The sequence below is a fragment of the Oncorhynchus mykiss genome, chromosome 13, assembly GCF_057628025.1.
Source record: "Oncorhynchus mykiss isolate SJ-2025 chromosome 13, ASM5762802v1, whole genome shotgun sequence".
Lineage (NCBI taxonomy): Eukaryota > Metazoa > Chordata > Actinopteri > Salmoniformes > Salmonidae > Oncorhynchus > Oncorhynchus mykiss.
In genome coordinates this window covers 12,975,001-13,001,811 of record NC_143034.1, presented here as the reverse complement: position 1 = coordinate 13,001,811, position 26,811 = coordinate 12,975,001, and the positions used below count along the sequence as shown (strand labels likewise).

The following is a 26,811-nucleotide window of genomic DNA, read 5'->3' as shown; positions in this document are numbered from 1 at the left end:
GCTGTGAAACACGGAGACGTGAACTCAGTCCTGTAGTAAATGCTGGTGGTGAGTGATTGATTAATTTGACAGGGGTAATACCCTGTGGTGAAATGCATTACATTCGCTTCAATGGGCTTTACATTTATTCCAATGTGTGTTTACATTTCATATATATTATTTACATATACACTGAGTGTACAAAACATTATGAACACCTGTTCTTTCAATGACATTTATTTCTCCTTTTTTTAACTAGGCAAGTCAGTTAAGAACAAATTCTTATGTTCAATGACGGCCTAGGAACAGTGGGTTAACTGGCCTAGGAACAGTGGGTTAACTGGCCTAGGAACAGTGGGTTAACTGGCCTAGGAACAGCGGGTTAACTGCCTTGTTCAGGGGCAGAAGGACAGACTTTGACCTTGTCAGCTCGGGGATTCAATCTTGCAACCTTTTTGGTTACTAGTCCAATGCTCTAACCACTAGGCTCCCTGCCGCCCCTGGACTGACCAGGTGAAAGCTATGATCCCTTATTGACGTCTCTTGTTAAGTCCATTTCAATCAGTGTATTGATTGCAAAGTCCCTCTTTGCCATGCAAATGAACTGAATCCCCCCAAAAAACATTTCCACTGCATTTCAGCCCTGCCACAAAAGGACCAGCTGACATCATGTCAGTGATTCTCTAGTTAACACAGGTGTGAGTGTTGACGAGGACAAGGCTGGAGATCTCTCTGTCATGCTGATTGAGTTCGCATAACAGACTGGAAGCTTCCAAATGAGGGTGGTGCTTGGAATCATTGTTCTTCCTCTGTCAGCCATGGTTACCTGCAAGGAAACACGTGCCGTCATCATTGCTTTGCACAAAAAGGGCTTCACAGGCAAGGATATTGCTGCCAGTAAGATTGCACCTAAATCAACCATTTATAGGATCATCAAGAACTTCAAGGAGAGCGGTTCAATTGTTGTGAAGAAGGCTTCAGGGCGCCCAAGAAAGTCCAGCAAGCGCCAGGACCGTCTCCTAAAGTTGATTCAGCTGCGGGATCGGGGCACCACCATTACAGAGCTTGCTCAGGAATGGCAGCAGGCAGGTGTGAGTGCATCTGCACGTACAGTGAGGCGAAGTCTTTTGGAGGATGGCCTGGTGTCAAGAAGGGCAGCAAAGAAGCCACTTCTCTCCAGAAAAATCATCAGTGACAGACTGATATTCTGCAAAAGGTACAGGGATTGGACCGCTGAGGACTGGGGTAAAGTCATTTTCTCTGATGAATCCCCTTTCTGATTGTTTGGGGCATCATGAAAAAAGCTTGTCCAGAGAAGACAAGGTGAGCGCTACCATCAGTCCCGTGTCATGCCAACAGTAAAGCATCCTGAGACCATTCATGTGTGGGGTTGCTTCTCAGCCACAGGAGCGGGCTCACTCACAATTTTGCCTAAAAACACAGGCATGAATAAAGAATGGTACCAACACATCCTCCGAGAGCAACTTCTCCCAACCATCCAGGAACGGTTTGGTGACGAACAATGCCCTTTCCAGCATGATGGAGCACCTTGCCATAAGGCAAAAGTGGCACAAAACATCAATATTTTGGGTCCATGGCCAGGAAACTCCCCAGACCTTAATCCCATTGAGAACTTGTGGTCAATCCTCAAGAGGCGGGTGGACAAATAAAACCCCACAAATTCTGACAAACTCCAAGCATTGATAATGCTAGAATGGGCTGCCATCAGTCAGGATGTGGCCCAGAAGTTAATTGGCAGCATGCCAGGGCGGATTACAGAGGTCCTGAAAAAGAAGGGTCAACACTGCAAATATTGACTCTTTGCATCAACTTCATGTAATTGTCAATAAAAGCCTTTGACACTTATGAAATGCTTGTAATTATACTTCAGTATTCCATAGTAACATCTGACAAAAATATCTAAAGACACTGAAGCAGCAAACTTTGTGAAAATTAATATTTGTGTCATTCTCAAAACTTTTGTCCACGACTGTAGATGAAGGGGAGAAGACAGGTTAAAGAAGGATTTTTTTAAGCCTTGAGACAATTGAGACATGGATTGTGTATGTGTGACATTCAGAGGGTGAATGGGCAAGACAAAATTAAGTGTCTTTGAATGGGGTATGGTAGTGGGTATGGTAGTAGGTAGTGGGTATGGTAGTAGGTATGGTAGTAGGTAGTGGGTATGGTAGTAGGTATGGTAGTAGGTATGGTAGTGGGTATGGTAGTGGGTACAGTAGTGGGTATGGTAGTAGGTACGGTAGTGGGTATGGTAGGGGGTATGGTAGTAGGTATGGTAGGGTGTGTGGTAGTGGGTATGGTTCGACCAGCTGAATTGGGGGTAGCGGCTGGGCAGGGCTGGGTATATCCTGTCAGGAATAGGTTCGACCAGCTGAATTGGGGGTAGCGGCTGGGCAGGGCTGGGTATATCCTGTCAGGAATAGGTTAGACCAGCTGAATTGAGGGTAGCGGCAGGGCTGGGTATATCCTGTCAGGAATAGGTTCGACCAGCAGAATTGGGGGTAGCTGCTGGGCAGGGCTGGGTATATCCTGTCAGGAATAGGTTTGACCAGCTGAATTGAAGGTAGCGGCTGGGCTGGGTATATCCTGTCAGGAATAGGTTAGACCAGCTGAATTGAGGGTAGCGGCTGGGCAGGGCTGGGTATATCCTGTCAGGAATAGGTTCGACCAGCTGAATTGAGGGTAGCGGCTGGGCAGGGCTGGGTATATCCTGTCAGGAATAGGTTAGGCCAGCTGAAGTGAGGGTAGAGGCAGGGCTGGGTATATCCTGTCAGGAATAGGTTAGACCAGCTGAAGTGAGGGTAGAGGCAGGGCTGGGTAAATCCTGTCAGGAATAGGTTAGACCAGCTGAAGTGAGGGTAGAGGCTGGGCAGGGCTGGGTATATGTTTGGGATTGGGAGGCCTTAGGCGCAGGGGACAAGGGGTTTTGGGTACACAGGTACTGCTCACTGACTTCCTGTCTGTGAGGTTACACAGGTGCTGCTCAGTGACTTCCTGTCTGTGAGGTTACGCAGGTGCTGCTCACTGACTTCCTGTCTGTGAGGTTACGCAGGTGCTGCTCACTGTCTTCCGTCTGTGAGGTTACACAGGTGCTGCTCACTGACTTCCTGTCTGTGAGGTTACACAGGTGCTGCTCACTGTCGACACTCCTGAACACTGCCCTGCATCCTAGTAGGTGACTCAGACTGTGTCCCAAATGCACCCTATTTCCTAGTGCACTACTTTTGACCAGGACCGTGCACTGAGTCCTATAGGCCCTGGTCAGAAGCAGTGCACTGAGTCATATAGGTCCTGGTCAGAAGCAGTGCACTGAGTCCTATAGGCCCTGGTCAGAAGCAATGCACTGAGTCCTATAGGTCCTGGTCAGAAGCAGTGCACTGAGTCCTATAGGCCCTGGTCAGAAGCAGTGCACTGAGTCCTTATAGGCCCTGGTCAGAAGCAGTGCACTGAGTCCTATAGGCCCTGGTCAGAAGCAGTGCACTGAGTCCTATAGGCCCTGGTCAGAAGCAGTGCACTGAGTCCTATAGGCCCTGGTCAGAAGCAGTACACTGAGTCCTATAGGCCCTGGTCAGAAGCAGTACACTGAGTCCTATAGGCCCTGGTCAGAAGCAGTGCACTGAGTCCTATAGGCCCTGGTCAGAAGCAGTGCACTGAGTCCTATAGGCCCTGGTCAGAAGCAGTGCACTGAGTCCTATAGGCCTATCTTCTCTTCTTTCTCTTTCCCTATTTCCTTATTTCTTCTTCGTCTCTGTTTGGTGGTCTGTCCTTCAAAACATCCTCAGGGGAAAAATCCAAGGATTCTCTATTCCATTGTCTTCTCTCTCTCTCTCTCTCTCTCTCTCTCTCTCTCTCTCTCTCTCTCTCTCTCTCTCTCTATGTGTTCTCTCCCAAAGAGTTGAGTCCAGGAGAGGGGGATGTGAGAGGAGAGATGGATGAAGGAGGAGAGGAGAGTCCAGGAGAGGGGGATGTGAGAGGAGAGATGTGGCTTGGAGAGGGGGATGTGAGAGGAGAGATGGATGAAGGAGGAGAGGAGAGTCCAGGAGAGGGGGATGTGAGAGGAGAGATGGATGAAGGAGGAGAGGAGAGGAGAGTCCAGGAGAGGGGGATGTGAGAGGAGAGATGGATGAAGGGGGAGAGGAGAGAAGAGTCCAGGAGAGAGGGATGTGAGAGGAGAGATGGATGAAGGAGGAGAGGAGAGTCCAGGAGAGGGGGATGTGAGAGGAGAGATGGATGAAGAAGGAGAGGAGAGTCCAGGAGAGGGGGATGTGAGAGGAGAGATGGATGAAGGAGGAGAGGAGAGTTGAGTCCAGGAGAGGGGGATGTGAGAGGAGAGGAGAGTTGTGGCTTGGAGAGGGGGATGTGAGAGGAGAGTTGGATGAAGAGGAGAGGAGAGTTGAGTCCAGGAGAGGGGGATGTGAGAGGAGAGTTGAGTCCAGGAGAGGGTTGGTCAGTTTAGAGTTCAGGGGTCAGGGTTTGGGGATTGGAATGTTCCGTAGTTAAAGTTGAGAGAGGAGGAGGAGGAGTGTGTGTGTCTCTCTCCAGGTAAAGTCATCAGTCGTCCTCTTCAAAGTGTGTTCTCTGCAGAACCTTCACATGGCGCTCATAGATCTTCAGGGCGGGGCCTAATCTGATTGAGAGGCCTGTCAGGACATCGTTACGCTGCATCAGGAGGAGGGACTTCCCATCTATCTCCTGATTGGGTAGAGAGAGAGAGAGAGAGAGAGAGAGAGAGAGAGAGAGAGAGAGAGAGAGAGAGAGAGAGAGAGAGAGAGAGAGAGAGAGAGAGAGAGAGAGAGAGAGAGAGAGAGAGAGAGAGAGAGAGAGAGAGAGAGAGAGAGAGAGAGAGATAAGAGATAATATAGTAGGTACACGAAATAGTTACATAGTAAGTAGTTCTAGATAAGACACATAGTAGTTACCCAATACAGTAACGACACAGTAAATACAACAATGTCACACTGCTAAAGGGTTGTCAGGTGTGATTGCTGAATCTCTGATGATCCCTGATGATCTGGAACCCTGCTGTCTGTCTCATCTCACCTGAATCCTGAAGGCCTGTTCTGGAACCCTGCTGTCTGTCTCATCTCACCTGAAGGCCTGTTCTGGAACCCTGCTGTCTGTCTCATCTCACCTGAATCCTGAAGGCCTGTTCTGGAACCCTGCTGTCTGTCTCATCTCACCTGAGTCCTGAAGGCTAAGGCCTGTTCTGGAACCCTGCTGTCTGTCTCATCTCACCTGAGTCCTGAATCCTGAAGGCCTGTTCTGGAACCCTGCTGTCTGTCTCATCTCACCTGAGTCCTGAAGGCTAAGGCCTGTTCTGGAACCCTGCTGTCTGTCTCATCTCACCTGAGTCCTGAAGGCTAAGGCCTGTTCTGGAACCCCGCTGTCTGTCTCATCTCACCTGAATCCTGAAGGCTAAGGCCTGTTCTGGAACCCTGCTGTCTGTCTCATCTCACCTGAGTCCTGAAGGCTAAGGCCTGTTCTGGAACCCTGCTGTCTGTCTCATCTCACCTGAGTCCTGAATCCTGAAGGCCTGTTCTGGAACCCTGCTGTCTGTCTCATCTCACCTGAGTCCTGAAGGCTAAGGCCTGTTCTGGAACCCTGCTGTCTGTCTCATCTCACCTGAGTCCTGAAGGCTAAGGCCTGTTCTGGAACCCTGCTGTCTGTCTCATCTCACCTGAATCCTGAAGGCCTGTTCTGGAACATTGCTGTCTGTCTCATCTCACCTGAATCCTGAAGGCCTGTTCTGGAACCCTGCTGTCTGTCTCATCTCACCTGAGTCCTGAAGGCCTGTTCTGGAACATTGTTGTCTGTCTCATCTCACCTGAGTCCTGAAGGCCTGTTCTGGAACCCTGCTGTCTGTCTCATCTCACCTGAAGGCCTGTTCTGGAACCCTGCTGTCTGTCTCATCTCACCTGAGTCCTGAAGGCTAAGGCCTGTTCTGGAACCCTGCTGTCTGTCTCATCTCACCTGAGTCCTGAAGGCCTGCTGTCTGTCTCATCTCACCTGAGTCCTGAAGGCCTGTTCTGGAACCCTGCTGTCTGTCTCATCTCACCTGAGTCCTGAAGGCATGTTCTGGAACCCTGCTGTCTGTCTCATCTCACCTGAAGGCCTATTCTGGAACCCTGCTGTCTGTCTCATCTCACCTGAGTCCTGAAGGCCTGTTCTGGAACCCTGCTGTCTGTCTCATCTCACCTGAGTCCTGAAGGCTAAGGCCTGTTCTGGAACCCTGCTGTCTGTCTCATCTCACCTGAGTCCTGAAGGCTAAGGCCTGTTCTGGAACCCTGCTGTCTGTCTCATCTCACCTGAGTCCTGAAGGCTAAGGCCTGTTCTGGAACCCTGCTGTCTGTCTCATCTCACCTGAGTCCTGAAGGCTAAGGCCTGTTCTGGAACCCTGCTGTCTGTCTCATCTCACCTGAGTCCTGAATCCTGAAGGCCTGTTCTGGAACCCTGCTGTCTGTCTCATCTCACCTGAGTCCTGAAGGCTAAGGCCTGTCTCATCTCACCTGAGTCCTGAAGGCTAAGGCCTGTCTCATCTCACCTGAGTCCTGAATCCTGAAGGCCTGTTCTGGAACCCTGCTGTCTGTCTCATCTCACCTGAGTCCTGAAGGCTAAGGCCTGTCTCATCTCACCTGAGTCCTGAAGGCCTGCTGTCTGTCTCATCTCACCTGAGTCCTGAAGGCTAAGGCCTGTTCTGGAACCCTGCTGTCTGTCTCATCTCACCTGAGTCCTGAAGGCTAAGGCCTGTTCTGGAACCCTGCTGTCTGTCTCATCTCACCTGAGTCCTGAAGGCTAAGGCCTGTTCTGGAACCCTGCTGTCTGTCTCATCTCACCTGAGTCCTGAAGGCTAAGGCCTGTTCTGGAACCCTGCTGTCTGTCTCATCTCACCTGAGTCCTGAAGGCTAAGGCCTGTTCTGGAACCCTGCTGTCTGTCTCATCTCACCTGAGTCCTGAAGGCTAAGGCCTGTTCTGGAACCCCGCTGTCTGTCTCATCTCACCTGAATCCTGAAGGCTAAGGCCTGTTCTGGAACCCTGCTGTCTGTCTCATCTCACCTGAGTCCTGAAGGCTAAGGCCTGTTCTGGAACCCTGCTGTCTGTCTCATCTCACCTGAGTCCTGAATCCTGAAGGCCTGTTCTGGAACCCTGCTGTCTGTCTCATCTCACCTGAGTCCTGAAGGCTAAGGCCTGTTCTGGAACCCTGCTGTCTGTCTCATCTCACCTGAGTCCTGAAGGCTAAGGCCTGTTCTGGAACCCTGCTGTCTGTCTCATCTCACCTGAATCCTGAAGGCCTGTTCTGGAACATTGCTGTCTGTCTCATCTCACCTGAATCCTGAAGGCCTGTTCTGGAACCCTGCTGTCTGTCTCATCTCACCTGAGTCCTGAAGGCCTGTTCTGGAACATTGTTGTCTGTCTCATCTCACCTGAGTCCTGAAGGCCTGTTCTGGAACCCTGCTGTCTGTCTCATCTCACCTGAAGGCCTGTTCTGGAACCCTGCTGTCTGTCTCATCTCACCTGAGTCCTGAAGGCTAAGGCCTGTTCTGGAACCCTGCTGTCTGTCTCATCTCACCTGAGTCCTGAAGGCCTGCTGTCTGTCTCATCTCACCTGAGTCCTGAAGGCCTGTTCTGGAACCCTGCTGTCTGTCTCATCTCACCTGAGTCCTGAAGGCATGTTCTGGAACCCTGCTGTCTGTCTCATCTCACCTGAAGGCCTATTCTGGAACCCTGCTGTCTGTCTCATCTCACCTGAGTCCTGAAGGCCTGTTCTGGAACCCTGCTGTCTGTCTCATCTCACCTGAGTCCTGAAGGCTAAGGCCTGTTCTGGAACCCTGCTGTCTGTCTCATCTCACCTGAGTCCTGAAGGCTAAGGCCTGTTCTGGAACCCTGCTGTCTGTCTCATCTCACCTGAGTCCTGAAGGCTAAGGCCTGTTCTGGAACCCTGCTGTCTGTCTCATCTCACCTGAGTCCTGAAGGCTAAGGCCTGTTCTGGAACCCTGCTGTCTGTCTCATCTCACCTGAGTCCTGAATCCTGAAGGCCTGTTCTGGAACCCTGCTGTCTGTCTCATCTCACCTGAGTCCTGAAGGCTAAGGCCTGTCTCATCTCACCTGAGTCCTGAAGGCTAAGGCCTGTCTCATCTCACCTGAGTCCTGAATCCTGAAGGCCTGTTCTGGAACCCTGCTGTCTGTCTCATCTCACCTGAGTCCTGAAGGCTAAGGCCTGTCTCATCTCACCTGAGTCCTGAAGGCCTGCTGTCTGTCTCATCTCACCTGAGTCCTGAAGGCTAAGGCCTGTTCTGGAACCCTGCTGTCTGTCTCATCTCACCTGAGTCCTGAAGGCTAAGGCCTGTTCTGGAACCCTGCTGTCTGTCTCATCTCACCTGAGTCCTGAAGGCTAAGGCCTGTTCTGGAACCCTGCTGTCTGTCTCATCTCACCTGAGTCCTGAAGGCTAAGGCCTGTTCTGGAACCCTGCTGTCTGTCTCATCTCACCTGAGTCCTGAAGGCTAAGGCCTGTTCTGGAACCCTGCTGTCTGTCTCATCTCACCTGAGTCCTGAAGGCTAAGGCCTGTTCTGGAACCCTGCTGTCTGTCTCATCTCACCTGAGTCCTGAAGGCTAAGGCCTGTTCTGGAACCCTGCTGTCTGTCTCATCTCACCTGAGTCCTGAAGGCTAAGGCCTGTTCTGGAACCCTGCTGTCTGTCTCATCTCACCTGAGTCCTGAAGGCTAAGGCCTGTTCTGGAACCCTGCTGTCTGTCTCATCTCACCTGAGTCCTGAAGGCTAAGGCCTGTTCTGGAACCCTGCTGTCTGTCTCATCTCACCTGAGTCCTGAAGGCTAAGGCCTGTTCTGGAACCCTGCTGTCTGTCTCATCTCACCTGAGTCCTGAAGGCTAAGGCCTGTTCTGGAACCCTGCTGTCTGTCTCATCTCACCTGAGTCCTGAAGGCTAAGGCCTGTTCTGAAACCCTGCTGTCTGTCTCATCTCACCTGAGTCCTGAAGGCTAAGGCCTGTCTCATCTCACCTGAGTCCTGAAGGCTAAGGCCTGTCTCATCTCACCTGAGTCCTGAAGGCTAAGGCCTGTTCTGGAACCCTGCTGTCTGTCTCATCTCACCTGAGTCCTGAATCCTGAAGGCCTGTTCTGGAACCCTGCTGTCTGTCTCATCTCACCTGAGTCCTGAAGGCTAAGGCCTGTCTCATCTCACCTGAGTCCTGAAGGCTAAGGCCTGTTCTGGAACCCTGCTGTCTGTCTCATCTCACCTGAGTCCTGAATCCTGAAGGCCTGTTCTGGAACCCTGCTGTCTGTCTCATCTCACCTGAGTCCTGAAGGCCTGCTGTCTGTCTCATCTCACCTGAGTCCTGAAGGCTAAGGCCTGTTCTGGAACCCTGCTGTCTGTCTCATCTCACCTGAGTCCTGAAGGCTAAGGCCTGTTCTGGAACCCTGCTGTCTGTCTCATCTCACCTGAGTCCTGAAGGCCTGCTGTCTGTCTCATCTCACCTGAGTCCTGAAGGCTAAGGCCTGTTCTGGAACCCTGCTGTCTGTCTCATCTCACCTGAGTCCTGAAGGCTAAGGCCTGTTCTGGAACCCTGCTGTCTGTCTCATCTCACCTGAGTCCTGAATCCTGAAGGCCTGTTCTGGAACCCTGCTGTCTGTCTCATCTCACCTGAGTCCTGAAGGCCTGCTGTCTGTCTCATCTCACCTGAGTCCTGAAGGCTAAGGCCTGTTCTGGAACCCTGCTGTCTGTCTCATCTCACCTGAGTCCTGAAGGCTAAGGCCTGTTCTGGAACCCTGCTGTCTGTCTCATCTCACCTGAGTCCTGAAGGCCTGCTGTCTGTCTCATCTCACCTGAGTCCTGAAGGCTAAGGCCTGTTCTGGAACCCTGCTGTCTGTCTCATCTCACCTGAGTCCTGAAGGCTAAGGCCTGTTCTGGAACCCTGCTGTCTGTCTCATCTCACCTGAGTCCTGAAGGCTAAGGCCTGTTCTGGAACCCTGCTGTCTGTCTCATCTCACCTGAGTCCTGAAGGCTAAGGCCTGTTCTGGAACCCTGCTGTCTGTCTCATCTCACCTGAGTCCTGAAGGCTAAGGCCTGTTCTGGAACCCTGCTGTCTGTCTCATCTCACCTGAGTCCTGAAGGCTAAGGCCTGTTCTGGAACCCTGCTGTCTGTCTCATCTCACCTGAGTCCTGAAGGCTAAGGCCTGTTCTGGAAACCCTGCTGTTGTGAAATAACAGACCACATCAGACACTGTCCAGTTGACTGGGTTTAGACTGCCCAGCTCAGACTTCACAAACCTAGAAAAAGAGGTGGGGGGGGGGGGGGGGGAGAGAATTAAAGTGTTTGCAACTTGTAACTGTAATTTAGTTAAAGGGACTAGACTATACTTTCATGTTTCACACACACTGCATCTCCTCCCTCACTCATCCCATACACTCATCTGCTCCTCCCTCCCTCATCCCATACACTCATCTGCTCCTCCCTCCCTCATCCCATACATTCATCTGCTCCTCCCTCCCTTCCTCATCCCATACACTCATCTGCTCCTCCCTCCCTCCCTCATCCCATACACTCATCTGCTCCTCCCTTCCTCCTTCATCCCATACACTTATCTGCTCCTCCCTCCCACCCTCATCCCATACACTCATCTGCTCCTCCCTCCCTCCCTCATCCCATACATTCATCTGCTCCTCCCTCCCTCCCTCATCCCATACACTCATCTGCTCCTCCCTCCCTCCCTCATCCCATACACTCATCTGCTCCTCCCTCCCTCCTTCATCCCATACACTCATCTGCTCCTCCCTCCCTTCCTCCCTCATCCCATACACTCATCTGCTCCTCCCTCCCTCCCTCATCCCATACACTCACCTGCTCCTCCCTCACTCCTTCATCCCATACACTCATCTGCTCCTCCCTCCCTCGCATACACTCATCTGCTCCTCCCTCCCTCATCCCATACACTCATCTGCTCCTCCCTCCCTCATCCCATACACTCATCTGCTCCTCCCTCCCTCCCTCATCCCATACACTCATCTGCTCCTCCCTCCCTCCTTCATCCCATACACTCACCTGCTCCTCCCTCCCTCCCTCATCCCATACACTCATCTGCTCCTCCCTCCCTCATCCCATACACTCACCTGCTCCTCCCTTCCTCCCTCATCCCATACACTCATCTGCTCCTCCCTTCCTCCCTCATCCCATACACTCACCTGCTCCTCCCTCCCTCATCCCATACACTCATCTGCTCCTCCCTCCCTCATCCCATACACTCACCTGCTCCTCCCTTCCTCCCTCATCCCATACACTCATCTGCTCCTCCCTTCCTCCCTCATCCCATACACTCATCTGCTCCTCCCTCCCTCCCTCATCCCATACACTCATCTGCTCCTCCCTCCCTCCCTCATCCCATACACTCATCTGCTCCTCCCTCCCTCCTTCATCCCATACACTCATCTGCTCCTCCCTCCCTCCCTCATCCCATACACTCATCTGCTCCTCCCTCCCTCCTTCATCCCATACACTCATCTGCTCCTCCCTCCCTCCCTCATCCCATACACTCATCTGCTCCTCCCTCCCTCCTTCATCCCATACACTCATCTGCTCCTCCCTCCCTCCCTCATCCCATACACTCACCTGCTCCTCCCTCCCTCCCTCATCCCATACACTCATCTGCTCCTCCCTCCCTCATCCCATACATTCATCTGCTCCTCCCTCCTTCATCCCATACACTCATCTGCTCCTCCCTCCCTACCTCATCCCATACACTCACCTGCTCCTCCCTCCCTCCTTCATCCCATACACTCATCTTCTCCTCCCTCCCTCCCTCACTCCCTCCCTCCCTCCCTTCATCCCCTTAACTCATCTGCTCCTCCCTCCCTCCCTCCCTCCATCCCATACACTCATCTTCTCCTCCCTCCCTCCTCCCATACACTCATCTGCTCCTCCCTCCCTCCCTCCCTCCCTCCCTCCCTCCCTCATCCCATACACTCATCTGCTCCTCCCTCCCTCCCTCCCTCCCTCCCTCCCTCCCTCATCCCATACACTCATCTGCTCCTCCCTCCCTCCTTCATCCCATACACTCATCTGCTCCTCCCTCCCTCCCTCATCCCATACACTCATCTGCTCCTCCCTCCCTCCCTCCCTCCCTCCCTCCCTCCCTCCCTCATCCCATACACTCATCTGCTCCTCCCTCCCTCCCTCCCTCCCTCATCCCATACACTCATCTGCTCCTCCCTCCCTCCCTCCCTCCCTCCCTCCCTCCCTCATCCCATACACTCATCTGCTCCTCCCTCCCTCCCTCCCTCCCTCCTTCATCCCATACACTCATCTGCTCCTCCCTCCCTCCCTCCCTCCCTCCCTCCTTCATCCCATACACTCATCTGCTCCTCCCTCCCTCCTTCATCCCATACACTCACCTGCTCCTCCCTCCCTCATCCCATACACTCTTCTGCTCCTCCCTCATCCCTCTTTCCTCCAGCTCACTCAGACTTCCTCATTTACTCATCTCTCATTCATGTGAAATATATTGACTCTCCTTGCTTCATTCATCCCCTCTGTCTCTCATCTGCTCCTCCCTTCTCTCTCTCCTCCTACCTCCTTCCCACCCTCTCTCTCTCTCTCTCTCTCTGATACTCACACTCCTCCGTTCATCCCTCTCTCCTCTGCCAGGCCAGAGTCTCTAGGTGAGGCGGTGGGAGTGAGGAGACAGGAGGACACACCCACCTCTGTCTTACAGGCCGAACCTGCTGGAACGGAGGAGAGGGGTTAGCACTGCACACACACACAGAGGGGTTAGCACTGCACACACACAGAGGGGTTAGCACTGCACACACACAGAGGGGTTAGCACTGCACACACACAGAGGGGTTAGCACTGCACACACACAGAGGGGTTAGCACTGCACACACACAGAGGGGTTAGCACTACACACACACAGAGGGTTTAGCACTGCACACACACAGAGGGGTTAGCACTGCACACACACAGAGGGGTTAGCACTGCACACACACAGAGGGGTTAGGAATACACACAGAGGGGTTAGGAATACACACACACAGAGGGGTTAGCACTGCACACACACAGAGGGGTTAGCACTGCACACACACAGAGGGGTTAGCACTGCACACACACAGAGGGGTTAGCACTGCACACACACAGAGGGGTTAGCGCTGCACACACACAGAGGGGTTAGCGCTGCACACACACAGAGGGGTTAGCACTGCACACACACAGAGGGGTTAGCACTGCACACACACAGAAGGGTTAACACTGCACACACACAGAGGGGTTAGCACTGCACACACACACACACACAGAGGGGTTAGCACCGCACACACACAGAGGGGTTAACACTGCACACACACAGAGGGGTTAGCACTGCACACACACAGGGGGATTAGCACTGCACACACACAGAGGGGTTAGGAATACACACACAGAGAGGGGTTAACACTGCACACACACAGAGGGGTTAACACTGCACACACACAGAGGGGTTAGCACTGCACACACACACACAAAGGGGTTAACACTGCACACACACACACAGAGGGATTAGCACTGCACACACACAGAGGGGTTAGCACTGCACACACACAGAGGGGTTAGCACTGCACACACACAGAGGGGTTAGCACTGCACACACACAGAGGGGTTAACACTGCACACACACACACAGAGGGGTTAACACTGCACACACACACACAGAGGGGTTAGCACTGCACACACACAGAGGGGTTAACACTGCACACACACACACAGAGGGGTTAGCGCTGCACACGTATGAACATGCACTCCCACACACTCAGGCATTGTAAAGCAGAACTCACAGTTGTGGTTGTGGACAGAGGAAGTGTGGCTCTCTCTCTCTGACTGTACCACATTCTGATCCTGAGAGAGAGAGAGAGAGAGAGAGACTAACTATTTGCACATTGTTACAACACTGTATATAGTCATAATGACATTTGAAATGTCTTTATTCATTTGGAACTTTTGTGAGTGTAATGTTTACTGTTCATTTTTTATTGTTTATTTCACTTTTGTTTATTATCTATTTAACTTGCTTTGGCAATGTTAACATATGTTTCCTATCCCAATAAAGCCCTTAAATTGAGAGAGACAGACAGAGAGAGACAGGCAGAGGGAGACAGACAGAGAGAGGGAGACAGAGGGAGACAGACAGACAGAGACAGACAGAGACAGACAGAGGGAGACAGAGGGACAGACAGACAGAGAGAGGGAGACAGAGAGAGACAGACAAAGAGAGACAGACAGAGGGAGACAGAGAGAGACAGACAGAGGGAGACAGAGGGAGACAGACAGAGAGAGACAGACAGAGAGAGACAGACAGAGGGAGACAGACAGAGGGAGACAGACAGAGGGAGACAGACAGAGAGAGACGGACAGAGGGAGACGGACAGAGGGAGACAGACAGAGGGAGACAGACACAGAGAGAGACAGAGGGAGACAGACAGAAAGAGACAGACAGAGGGAGACAGACAGAGAGAGACAGACAGCGGGAGGGAGACAGAGAGAGAGAGACAGACAGAGGGAGACAGACAGAGGGAGACAGACAGAGGGAGACAGACAGACAGACGGAGACAGATAGAGGGAGACAGAGGGAGACAGACAGAGGCAGACAGACAGAGGGAGACAGAGAGAGACAGACAGAGGGAGACAGACAGAGGCAGACAGAGGGAGACAGACAGAGGGAGACAGAGAGAGACAGACAGAGGGAGACAGAGGGAGACAGACAGAGAGAGACAGACAGATAGAGGGAGACAGAGGGAGACAGACAGAGGCAGACAGACAGAGGGAGACAGAGAGAGACAGACAGAGGGAGACAGACAGAGGCAGACAGAGGGAGACAGACAGAGGGAGACAGACAGAGGGAGACAGACAGAGGGAGACAGACAGAGGGAGACAGACAGAGGGAGACAGACAGAGGGAGACAGACAGAGTGATTTTCCCAGGAAATGACTCAATATGAAAAAGGGAAATCAAAAGCAAGAAACAGAAACAGAGACAAATACATAGAGAGATGTGAAGGGGAAGCCTGTACCTGTGTGTCTGTGTGTATCTGCTCTGGAGAGACCGTATTGGTTGTGTGTTCCGGTTGTTTGTCCTCCTGCTTCACCCCCGCCTGTCCCTCAGAACCTCCAGTGATGTCATCACCATTCCTGGGTTCCGTTTCCATGGGAACCGGGGCAGGGCAAGTCCCCCCCTTAGAACCCTCCTCACCCCCTGAGGTTTGGGTGTCACTCTGCCCCCCATCCTCAGCATCCCCTGTTCCCTTCTCCTCTTCATCCTCCTCCTCCTCTCCACTCTCTGTCTCCATTGGCTCCTCCTCTTTCACCTCCTAGGAAGACAGAGAGAGGGGTGGGAGGGTTCAGAGAGAGAAAGAATTCAGTTTACAGTTTCAGCATAGTAAGAATGAACAGATCAGAGTTAACAGAGTAAGAAAGGAATATGTGAAATACAGTCAGACATGTCTTTATTTTCAGGAAACAGGCTATATAACTAGGTAGGCAACAGTCGCTCACTCGTTTAACGTATAGCGGCGAAATAGGCTGAATCATACTTTGACGCGCGCATGTTTGTTGCTCTCTCTCCCTCCCTACATTACTGCGACCTCTTTTGTCCACTGGTTCATTATAGACAGGCAGCGCGGCTCGAGTTAGGCGCAGACGGCGCGTCCTTTGTAATGACCCAGGCAGCAACCGGCTGCATCGACAGCGCTAGACCCGCCACAACAGTCCCGTGTTCGGCTTAAATACACGCACTGCCCGCTCGGTTTTACAATCAATATAACATTTCATGAGAGAATCAGTGCGTCTTGCTTGGTGACTGGGTGTGCATATGGCTACAGTTACATCACCGAGAGAGAGACAGAGAGAGAGAGAGAGCGAGAGAGAGAGCATGCGTTTGTTCCGTTAAAAAAGGTAGCCGCCTAGAAAGGGCGTAATGAGGAACGAAACATGAGAGAAAGAGGCGGGGATAGTGGGAGAGAGAAAAGAACGGAACTAAGAAGATTATAACGGGGGGGGGGGACAAGCTGCTGTGATGCGAATACAGCCTTGGCGCAGACAGACTTTCCGACGTGGAAAGTACGCTTTCATTTTCACAAACTATTCCACCGAATTAACCACGTAACGCCCCCGTCCGTACGTATGTCTGCATAATGTACAGCCAGCTAGACACAGTCTATGATATAGGGACGGTAGCCTATAGCCGAACTTTCACCGCGTCAAACACAGAGAAACCACTACAGCGCATTATGGTCGCCCTCTCTCGACGTGCTCCTGTGTGTGCGGTGAGTCTGGAACAAGAGAAGCGAGCGGACGAGAGAGCGCTGTTGAAAGCCCGCACCTTTTGTGCTGCCTGGATGGCAGTGGAGCCCTACAGGAAACAGCGAGCAGGCAGCAAGACACAGTTGCGTGTCGAGGACAAAAAAATCAGGATGTCTGTTCTGCAAGCGCACTGGTTCACGTTACCATTGGCTACCGTTCACACAAAACACACCAGCGCATAAACGTCATTTTAAACCCAATATGAATTTAGGGCAAATTATAGATTTGCCTTCAGAATAGTTTTTACATGCGATTTAGCTGATTTAGGCTGAATGAGAGAGAAATTAGGGATTACATCCAGGGAGAAAAGAGAAAGACGTCTGTCTGCGCTGTTTTGATATCTTGATCATTAATTCATAAGCAGACAGGGTGTAGTGAGTCTGTTCTGCTCTTCCTCTCTCTGTGTAGTCTATAGGACGTGTTGGAAATATTAAGTTACCTTTTTCCCAATGTGCTTATCCTGCAGTGCGCTCTTCAGCAGTCTGTTAGCGGGGCCGGGTGGCTTCGCTGGGGTTGGCGCTGCCTCCACTCCCCTCACCGGGAGAGTGATGTTCCCACACCGGGTCCTCCGCAGCCGACCTCTCGCCACCTCTCTCTCCAGAACCACCTTGACCCTGTTGCGGGTCAGCTTACCCTCAGATGAGAGGCCGTCTTGGCTGGTCAGGTAACCCAGGATCTCCTTCAGTCCCAGTGGCTTGTGGCCCCCGCGGGTCTCCCCTCTTAACGCGGAGGCTCGGTTCTGCTCGGCTAGTCTGCGGACGGAGGCGATCAGTCTTTCGCCCAAATCCGAGCTGGTTTGCCCGCTGCCCCCGAACCCCGGGTTCCCCTCACCTCGTCCGGCCCGGAGTTTGGGTTTGACAGGTGGGGATTCTGGCTGAAGCTGTTTCGGCCGCAGGAGGTGGCTGTTGCTGCTGGAACTTGAACTGGCGCTTCCCTGGCTCATTTTATTTTCCGTTTCAGCAGCAACACCGACGCAGCTACTGCTGCCCTCCTGCCCCGTCGTCTCCACCCCACCTCCTCCACCCCAGACCCCCTTTGCTTTGCTCGGAGCGCCGCTCCCATCTTGGCCCGGTTTTGTTTCGTGGTTGCCGGCCAAAGCGCTGCTGCCACCCCCCTCCTGACCTCCTCCTCCTCCTCTTTCTCCTAATCTCTTGTCTTTTGACGCACTTGCTTTCCCACTGCAGCCTCTCCCGGCAGCACAGCCCGTTTCGCCACAACCCGGGCAGTAGCCAGGGCCGTTTCCGCTATTCAGTGGAAAAAGCTTTTGTTTTTTCTCGGAGGTGATACCCGGGGTTTCAGGCCGGGGGTCCGGGCACTCACTCGGCTCGGAGACAGAATCCTCCTCTCGGTCCCGGCTCTCCACCTCCTCTAGGTCGGTAAAGCTGTGCGCGCTGTCCCCGTTGTTGTTCAAACTGGAGTGTTTGGCTTGCTCTCCCTCCACCTCCCTACCGCCGCCGCTACCCGGCGTGAAGTCACTCTTCTTTCGACTCTTTCTCTGCACCTTCGCCGCATTCCTGTAGGATATGGAGCCCTTGTAGCTAACTTTGAGCACTGTTTGCTCCTGGATCAGTTTCTCCAGTTCCTCTCGGGTTCTGTCTGGATCCGAGCCGTGTCTTCTCCGGACCATACGACATATTCTCTCAAGGTCCGGTCGGGCTTTCCGTGAGCGTAGAGAGTCGATGGTCTCGAGGATCCAGTCCCGGTACTTGGATTCGGACATTGTTGTTGTTGTTTTCCCGGCGGTTGAGTTTGGGTTTGGCCGAGTGCGTCTTTTCTCTCTTGTTGTTTCTGAAGTGACGCTGTAAGTCGCTCTCCTATACCGACCCAGCGCGAGCAGAGAGCGAGCCCGGCAGAGCGGAGAATGAACAACGGAAGGCTCGATGTGCGCATGCGTTGGCCACATTGTGCGCTTAAGGTGGACCGACGAAGATGGCGTCCCCTTCAGTTCACCCACAGCAGACATACGCGGACGGCAGTTTATTTAAGGTAGAGTTTTTTTTTCTTTTTTCTGCGCATCTCAAGCACATCGCTCTTTGTTCACATTCCCGCTGCTTTTGGGAAACGTGAACACGCTTTTATTGGTTGTAATACATACACAGATTTGGAAATTGTATTATTTTGGATTTCTGCATATGAACACGTCTTAGGTGGGTCTCTCCAGAGTCCAGACTAAAGAACCAACAGTTGTCTGCTTGACTGCATTGGGAGACGATGCCTCTAGGCTAAACGGTCTTACAGGAAACGCGTCTCATAGACCTACACAGAGTCTGTTCGTCTCTAATTAAATATACAAGATGGATTGAATAGGTATACAGGTGTGTGTGTGTGTCAGTCCCCAATAGTTTTAAAGTGAGTTTATAGGCTATGTCAGTGGTTTTCAAACCTCTCCTCAGGGAGCCCCAGTCAGTCCACATATTTGATCTGTTCTACAGTTAGCGTACCAAGGTCAACTAGTTCAGGGCTTCAACAAAGTGGTGAAATGTCTGGGGGTCCACAACGAGAGGTTTGGGAGAAAAAAAAACTGGTGCTATATCACGCAAACAAACAGCACACACAATCCCTTGTGTTGGTCATTTTAACAAGTAAAACTTTATTGTACCGATACTCAAGTTGCAAAATATGACACTTTGTGTTTTCCTGTTTTTCTTTTCATGTGGTGGTATTAGACAGTGTCTTTAAACACCTCCCTTTGCAGTGCTGAGGATCCTATTGGGCTGCTACAGTCCCGAACTTTCCACAAATTCTCAGTTTTCCCAGAAATCCTGGTGGAAGGAGTCCCGGAGTTCCTGCTTATTCCCCTCATATTTCCAGGAATCTTCCAGCCAGGATTTGTGTAAAACCAGGGGAATTTAGAATTGTGCGACTCCAGTCATATGGTTTAAAAAGACGTCAGGCCTTATGTATTTTCCTAGAAAGTGCAACAGTATGTATATAGTACATATATATATATACACCAGCATTGTTGTGCCTGTCCACGGCTGAGAGGGAGGATGACATAGAAATACATTGAGGAGACTGTGATGGAGGGGATACACAGCTGTCCACGGGTACGTCCCAAATGGAACACTGTGCCCTACTTAGTGCCCTACTCTTGACCAGAGAGATCTATAGGCCTGGGTCAAAAGTAGTGCACTAAGTAGGGAATATGGTGCCATTTGGGACGCGCCCTGTGATTATTAGGCGACGGAACATGACATTAAAGAGTAGAAGAGAATGTGGAATTGTATTCAAAGGAGAAGAGTGTCAAGACAATGTCATTACAATAGTACTAATGACAATATAATGGTATTTTCAAACCTGGACAACGGAGTCAGAGAATGTAATGACACCTTTCTAATACAAGATGTTAAATGAGTTGAGATGTGTTTAACGTGAGAATGAGTAAACTACGAGGCTGGATTTGACAGAAGGAATGAGTTGAGACGTGTTTACCGTGAGAATGAGTAAACTACGAGGCTGGATTTGAGAAAAGGAATGAGTTGAGACGTGTTTAACGGGTGAATGAGTAAACTACGAGGCCTGATTTGAGAAAAGGAATGAGTTGAGACGTGTTTAACGTGAGAATGAGTAAACTACGAGGCTGGATTTGACAGAAGGAATGAGTTGAGACGTGTTTAACGTGAGAATGAGTAAACTACGAGGCCTGATTTGAGAAAAGGAATGAGTTGAGACGTGTTTAACGTGAGAATGAGTAAACTATGAGGCTGGATTTGACAGAAGGAATGAGTTGAGACGTGTTTAACGTGAGAATGAGTAAACTACGAGGCCTGATTTGACAGAAGGAATGAGTTGAGACGTGTTTAACGTGAGAATGAGTAAACTACGAGGCTGGATTTGAGAAAAGGAATGCAGGTCATTAAGAAGGCAGAACATGCACTGGTTCCACGACGCTCCGTTGATAAGAGCATCACGACACGAGAGGTTCAATTCCCGCTGGGCACACCCAGACAACAGAACCCCTGACCGTCGCTTTGGAAAGAAGCATCTGCTATGTGCCTTATTATTATTAATAATAATAATATTATTAATCTGAACGGAACAAGTGTCAAGACAGAAGTGTACAGTTGAGTGTATGTATTAACACAAGGACAGGAAGAACACACCAGACTGGAAACAATAACATCAAGACCTTCTGTAGCTTCCTCGAGCTTGGTCCACCGGGGCGGGGGGGGGGGGGGGGTGAGCGCAGAGTATTGTGTGTTTGTCCCAAATGGCACCCTATTCCCTTTAGAGTGCACTACTTTTGACCAGAGCCAATAGGGTTCTGGTGAAAAGTAGTGCACTATTTAGGGAACAGGGGGCCACTCAGAACAAATACCAGTATGTGTGGAGCAATATGCTAGCCTAGTACATAGGAGACAGTTGTTACAGAGACAGGTGCCTGTCCCAATATGGTAGTTAGGAGACAGTTGTTACAGAGAATGGCCCTGTCCCAATATGGTAGTTAGGAGACAGTTTTTACAGAGAATTGCCCTGTCCCAATATGGTAGTTAGGAGACAGTTGTTACAGAGACAGGTGCCTGTCCCAATATGGTAGTTAGGAGACAGTTGTTACAGAGACAGGTGCTGCCCCAATATGGTAGCTAGGAGACAGTTGTTACAGAGACATGAGCCTGTCCCAATATGGTAGTTAGGAGTCAGTTGTTACAGAGACAGGTGCCTGTCCCAATATGGTAGCTAGGAGACAGTTGTTACAGAGACAGGTGCCTGTCCCAATATGGTAGCTAGGAGACAGTTGTTACAGAGACAGGGCCCTGTCCCAATATGGTAGTTAGGAGACAGTTGTTACAGAGACAGGTGCCTGTCCCAATATGGTAGTTAGGAGACAGTTGTTACAGAGAATGGCCCTGTCCCAATATGGTAGCTAGGAGACAGTTGTTACAGAGACATGTGCCTGTCCCAATATGGTAGTTAGGAGACAGTTGTTACAGAGACAGGTGCCTGTCCCAATATGGTAGCTAGGAGACAGTTGTTACAGAGACAGGTGCCTGTCCCAATATGGTAGCTAGGAGACAGTTGTTACAGAGACATGTGCCTGTCCCAATATGGTAGCTAGGAGACAGTTGTTACAGAGACAGGTGCCTGTCCCAATATGGTAGCTAGGAGACAGTTGTTACAGAGACAGGGCCCTGTCCCAATATGGTAGCTAGGATACAGTTGTTACAGAGAATGGCCCTGTCCCAATATGGTAGCTAGGAGACAGTTGTTACAGAGACAGGTGCCTGTCCCAATATGGTAGCTAGGAGACAGTTGTTACAGAGACAGGTGCCTGTCCCAGTATGGTAGCTAGGAGACAGTTGTTACAGAGAATGGCCCTGTCCCAATATGGTAGCTAGGAGACAGTTGTTACAGAGACATGTGCCTGTCCCAGTATGGTAGCTAGGAGACAGTTGTTACAGAGACAGGTGCCTGTCCCAATATGGTAGCTAGGAGACAGTTGTTACAGAGACAGGTGCCTGTCCCAGTATGGTAGCTAGGAGACAGTTGTTACAGAGACAGGTGCCTGTCCCAATATGGTAGCTAGGAGACAGTTGTTACAGAGACAGGTGCCTGTCCCAATATGGTAGCTAGGAGACAGTTGTTACAGAGACAGGGCCCTGTCCCAATATGGTAGCTAGGATACAGTTGTTACAGAGAATGGCCCTGTCCCAGTATGGTAGCTAGGAGACAGTTGTTACAGAGACAGGTGCCTGTCCCAATATGGTAGTTAGGAGACAGTTGTTACAGAGACAGGTGCCTGTCCCAATATGGTAGTTAGGAGACAGTTGTTACAGAGACAGGTGCTGCCCCAATATGGTAGCTAGGATACAGTTGTTACAGAGAATGGCCCTGTCCCAGTATGGTAGCTAGGAGACAGTTGTTACAGAGACAGGTGCTGCCCCAATATGGTAGCTAGGATACAGTTGTTACAGAGAATGGCCCTGTCCCAATATGGTAGTTAGGAGACAGTTGTTACAGAGACAGGTCCCTGTCCCAATATGGTAGTTAGGAGACAGTTGTTACAGAGAATGGCCCTGTCCCAGTATGGTAGCTAGGAGACAGTTGTTACAGAGAATGGCCCTGTCCCAGTATGGTAGCTAGGAGACAGTTGTTACAGAGAATGGCCCTGTCCCAGTATGGTAGCTAGGAGACAGTTGTTACAGAGACAGGTCCCACTCCAACACTCCATAAAGGATGAAACATAAAAAGACACTACATAATAAATTAATAACAGTAGAAAAAACACAAATGGGACAGAAAAGGCAACACTGCTGGTTTACTCTCCTCTCTCTTCTTCTCTCCGCATCTTCTTCTCTCCGCATCTTCCTCTTCTTCTCTCCGCATCTTCCTCTTCTTCTCTCCCTCTTCTTCTATCCCTCTCTTCTTCTCTCCCTCTCTTCTTCTCTCCCTCTCGTAGTACTCCAGTCTACCTTCCGTCTCTCTCTCTCCCTCCCTCCCATCTCTCCTTCCTTCCTTGCCATCTCTCTCTCTCCTTCCTTCCTTCCTTCCTTCCTTCCTTCCTTCCTTCCTTCCTTCCTTCCTTCCTTCCTTCCTTCCTTCCTTCCTTCCTTCCTTCCTTCCTTCCTTCCTTCCTTCGCCATCTCTCTCTCCTTCCTTCTCCCTCTCCCTCTCCTTTCTTCCCTCTCCTTCTCTATCTTCTTCCTTCAATCCCTCTCTCTCTGGTCGGGTCTAGAAGTCAGTGAACTCCTTGGCACACTGTTCACTGATGGAGACTCTGATCTCCTCCTCTTCGTACTCCTCAAAGTTGCTGGTGTCACCTGGGCCTTTGAACTTAGGAACGAACGGGGCCTCCACCTACACACACACACACACACACACACACACACACACACACAGGAAGAGGAAAAATCTATCAAACAATCGTCGCATTTTACTAAACCAGATTCCTGTAAAATTATCATATTCAAACTTATCAATACATTTGTTGACATGATATTCAGTTAGCTCTTACCCAGAGTGCCTTACGGGAGAAATGAGGGTTAAGGGCCTTGATCAAAGGGGATTTCTGTCATTTTGAGAAAGTTACCTGGAATTGTACTGTACACTACATATCAGTTAGACCCCTCACCTTTATCTGGTATACTGTACACTACATATCAGTTAGACCCCTCACCTTTCTCTGGTATACTGTACCCTACATATCAGTTAGACCCCTCACCTTTATCTGGTATACTGTACCCTACATATCAGTTAGACCCCTCACCTTTCTCTGGTATACTGTACCCTACATATCAGTTAGACCCCTCACCTTTATCTGGTATACTGTACCCTACATATCAGTTAGACCTCTCACTTTTCTCTGGTATACTGTACCCTACATATCAGTTAGACCCCTCACCTTTCTCTGGTATACTGTACCCTACATATCAGTTAGACCCCTCACCTTTATCTGGTATACTGTACCCTACATATCAGTTAGACCTCTCACCTTTCTCTGGTATACTGTACCCTACATATCAGTTAGACCCCTCACCTTTATCTGGTATACTGTACCCTACATATCAGTTAGACCTCTCACCTCTCACCTTTCTCTGGTATACTGTACCCTACATATCAGTTAGACCTCTCCTCTCACATTTATCTGGTATACTGTACCCTACATATCAGTTAGACCCCTCACCTTTCTCTGGTATACTGTACCCTACATATCAGTTAGACCCCACCTCTCACCTTTCTCTGGTATACTGTACCCTACATATCAGTTAGACCCCTCACCTTTATCTGGTATACTGTACCCTACATATCAGTTAGACCTCTCACCTGTATCTGGTATACTGTACCCTACATATCAGTTAGACCCCACCTTTATCTGGTATACTGTACCCTACATATCAGTTAGACCTCTCACATTTATCTGGTATACTGTACCCTACATATCAGTTAGACCCCTCCTCTCACCTTTATCTGGTATACTGTACCCTACATATCAGTTAGACCCCACCTCTCACCTTTCTCTGGTATACTGTACCCTACATATCAGTTAGACCCCTCACCTTTATCTGGTATACTGTACCCTACATATCAGTTAGACCCCTCACCTTTATCTGGTATACTGTACCCTACATATCAGTTAGACCCCACCTCTCACCTTTCTCTGGTATACTGTACCCTACATATCAGTTAGACCCCTCACCTTTATCTGGTATACTGTACCCTACATATCAGTTAGACCCCTCACCTTTATCTGGTATACTGTACCCTACATATCAGTTAGACCCCACCTCTCACCTTTATCTGGTATACTGTACCCTACATATCAGTTAGACCTCTCACCTTTATCTGGTATACTGTACCCTACATATCAGTTAGACCCCTCACCTTTCTCTGGTATACTGTACCCTACATATCAGTTAGACCCCTCACCTTTATCTGGTATACTGTACCCTACATATCAGTTAGACCCCACCTCTCACCTTTATCTGGTATACTGTACCCTACATATCAGTTAGACCTCTCACCTTTCTCTGGTATACTGCGATCCAATCAGTGGTGGCGAACCACTTGTGTCCCTTGATGTCGTTGACGCCGTTCTTCAGGTTGCCATAGCGCTTGGTCAGGTCCACCTGTAGTAGATTCCTCAACAGATCCTTCAGGTCAGAGCTGAAGTGGGAGGGAAAACGCACCTGGGGGAGGAGAGGAGAGGGGGAGGAGGAGTGGTGGTGTGGGGGAGTAGAGAAGGAGATGGGGGAGGAGGAGTGGTGGTGTGGGAGAGGAGAAGGAGATGGAGGAGGAGAGGAGAGGGGGAGGGGTGGTGTGGGGGAGTAAAGAAGGAGATGGGGGAGGAGGAGTGGTGGTGTGGGAGAGGAGAGAAGGAGATGGGGGAGGAGAGGGGGAGGGGTGGTGTGGGGGGAGTAGAGAAGGAGATGGGGGAGGAGAGGAGAGGGGGACGAGAGGAGGGGGGGAGGAGAGGAGAGGGGGAGGGGGAGTGGTGGTGTGGGAGAGTAGAGAAGGAGATGGGGGAGGAGAGGAGGGAAGAGAGGAGAGGGGGAATAGAGGTGGAAGGGAAGGGGGAGTGGAAGTGTGGGAGAGTAGAGAAGGAGATGGGGGAGGAAAGGAGGAAAGAGAGGAGAGGGGGAGGAGGAGTGGTGGTGTGGGAGAGTAGAGAAGGAGATGGGGGAGGAGAGGAGAGGGGGAGGAGGAGTGGTGGTGTGGGAGAGTAGAGAAGGAGATGGGGGAGGAGAGGAGAGGGGGAGGAGGAGTGGTGGTGTGGGAGAGTAGAGAAGGAGAGGGGGGAGGAGAGGAGAGGGGGAGGAGGAGTGGTGGTGTGGGAGAGTAGAGAAGGAGAGGGGGGAGGAGAGGAGGGAAGAGAGGAGAGGGGGAATAGAGGAGGAGGGAAGGGGGAGTGGTGGTGTGGGAGAGTAGAGAAGGAGATGGGGGAGGAGAGGAGAGGGGGAGGAGGAGTGGTGGTGTTGGAGAGTAGAGAAGGAGAGGGGGGAGGAGAGGAGAGGGGGAGGAGGAGTGGTGGTGTGGGAGAGTAGAGAAGGAGAGGGAGGAGGAGTGGTGGTGTGGGAGAGTAGAGAAGGAGATGGGGAGGAGAGGAGGGAAGAGAGGAGAGGGGGAGGAGTGGTGGTGTGGGAGAGTAGAGAAGGAGATGGGGAGGAGAGGAGGGAAGAGAGGAGAGGGGAAGGAGGAGTGGTGGTGTGGGAGAGTAGAGAAGGAGATGGGGAGGAGAGGAGGGAAGAGAGGAGAGGAGGAATGTAGGAGGAGGGGAAGGGGGAGTGGTAGTGTGGGAGAGTAGAGGAGGAGAGGAGGGGTGAGGGGGTGTGGAGAGGAGAAGATGGGGGAGGAGAGGAGGGCAGAGGAGAGGAGGTGGAGGAGGAGAGGTGGTGTGGGAGAGTAGAGAAGGAGATGGGGGAGGAGAGGAGGGAAGAGAGGAGAGGGGGAGGAGGAGTGGTGGTGTGGGAGAGTAGAGAAGGAGATGGGGGAGGAGAGGAGAGGGGGAGGAGGAGTGGTGGTGTGGGAGAGTAGAGAAGGAGATGGGGGAGGAGAGGAGAGGGGGAGGAGGAGTGGTGTGGGAGAGTAGAGAAGGAGATGGGGAGGAGAGGAGAGGGGGAGAGGAGAGGAGAGAAGGAGATGGGGGAGGAGAGGAGGGAAGAGAGGAGAGGGGGAGGAGTGGTGGTGTGGGAGAGTAGAGAAGGAGATGGGGGAGGAGAGGAGGGAAGAGAGGAGAGGAGGAATGTAGGAGGAGGGGAAGGGGGAGTGGTAGTGTGGGAGAGTAGAGGAGGAGAGGAGGGGTGAGGGGGTGTGGAGAGGAGAAGATGGGGGAGGAGAGGAGGGCAGAGGAGAGGAGGTGGAGGAGGAGAGGGTGGAGGATGGAGAGGGGGTGGACAGGGGAAGGAGAAGAGGGAGGGTGGAGAGATGTTAGAAGGAAGAGGCAAACCAGGTTCTCATCTCAGTGCTGATCTAAAATTACTAGACAGGCAAATATACATATATATACAGTGCCTTGCGAAAGTATTCGGCCCCCTTGAACTTTG

At 51.3% G+C, this 26,811-nt stretch overlaps 2 protein-coding genes and 1 long non-coding RNA gene across 3 annotated transcripts in view; 1 reads left to right on the top strand and 2 right to left on the bottom strand.

Moving 5' to 3' along the window:
- The first annotated feature begins 1,792 nt into the window (after window positions 1-1,792).
- Window positions 1,793-2,933, top strand: LOC149978707 (uncharacterized). Its single transcript, XR_016485645.1, has 2 exons — window positions 1,793-2,361; window positions 2,424-2,933. It is a non-coding gene; the product is annotated as an uncharacterized LOC149978707 (long non-coding RNA).
- Window positions 2,934-3,718: 785 nt separating this feature from the next.
- On the bottom strand, window positions 3,719-18,498 carry samd1b (sterile alpha motif domain containing 1b). Its single transcript, XM_090195211.1, has 6 exons — window positions 16,773-18,498; window positions 15,046-15,342; window positions 13,814-13,874; window positions 12,622-12,727; window positions 10,168-10,282; window positions 3,719-4,692 (listed from the first exon to the last, which is right to left on the bottom strand). The coding sequence occupies exons 1-6, from the start codon at window positions 18,294-18,296 to the stop codon at window positions 4,552-4,554; spliced, it is 2,244 nt and encodes a 747-aa protein (XP_090051337.1). The 5' UTR covers window positions 18,297-18,498; the 3' UTR covers window positions 3,719-4,551.
- A 4,320-nt stretch (window positions 18,499-22,818) lies between these two features.
- The window catches only part of LOC118936519 (cAMP-dependent protein kinase catalytic subunit alpha), a 25,665-nt gene continuing 21,672 nt past the window's right edge, over window positions 22,819-26,811 (bottom strand). Inside the window, exons 9-10 of the mRNA XM_090195212.1 lie at window positions 24,793-24,957; window positions 22,819-23,128 (exon numbers count right to left, since the gene is read on the bottom strand). Coding sequence (XP_090051338.1) covers window positions 23,003-23,128; window positions 24,793-24,957 — 291 coding nt within the window. The 3' untranslated portion in view covers window positions 22,819-23,002. The remainder of the gene's footprint in view (window positions 23,129-24,792; window positions 24,958-26,811) is intronic.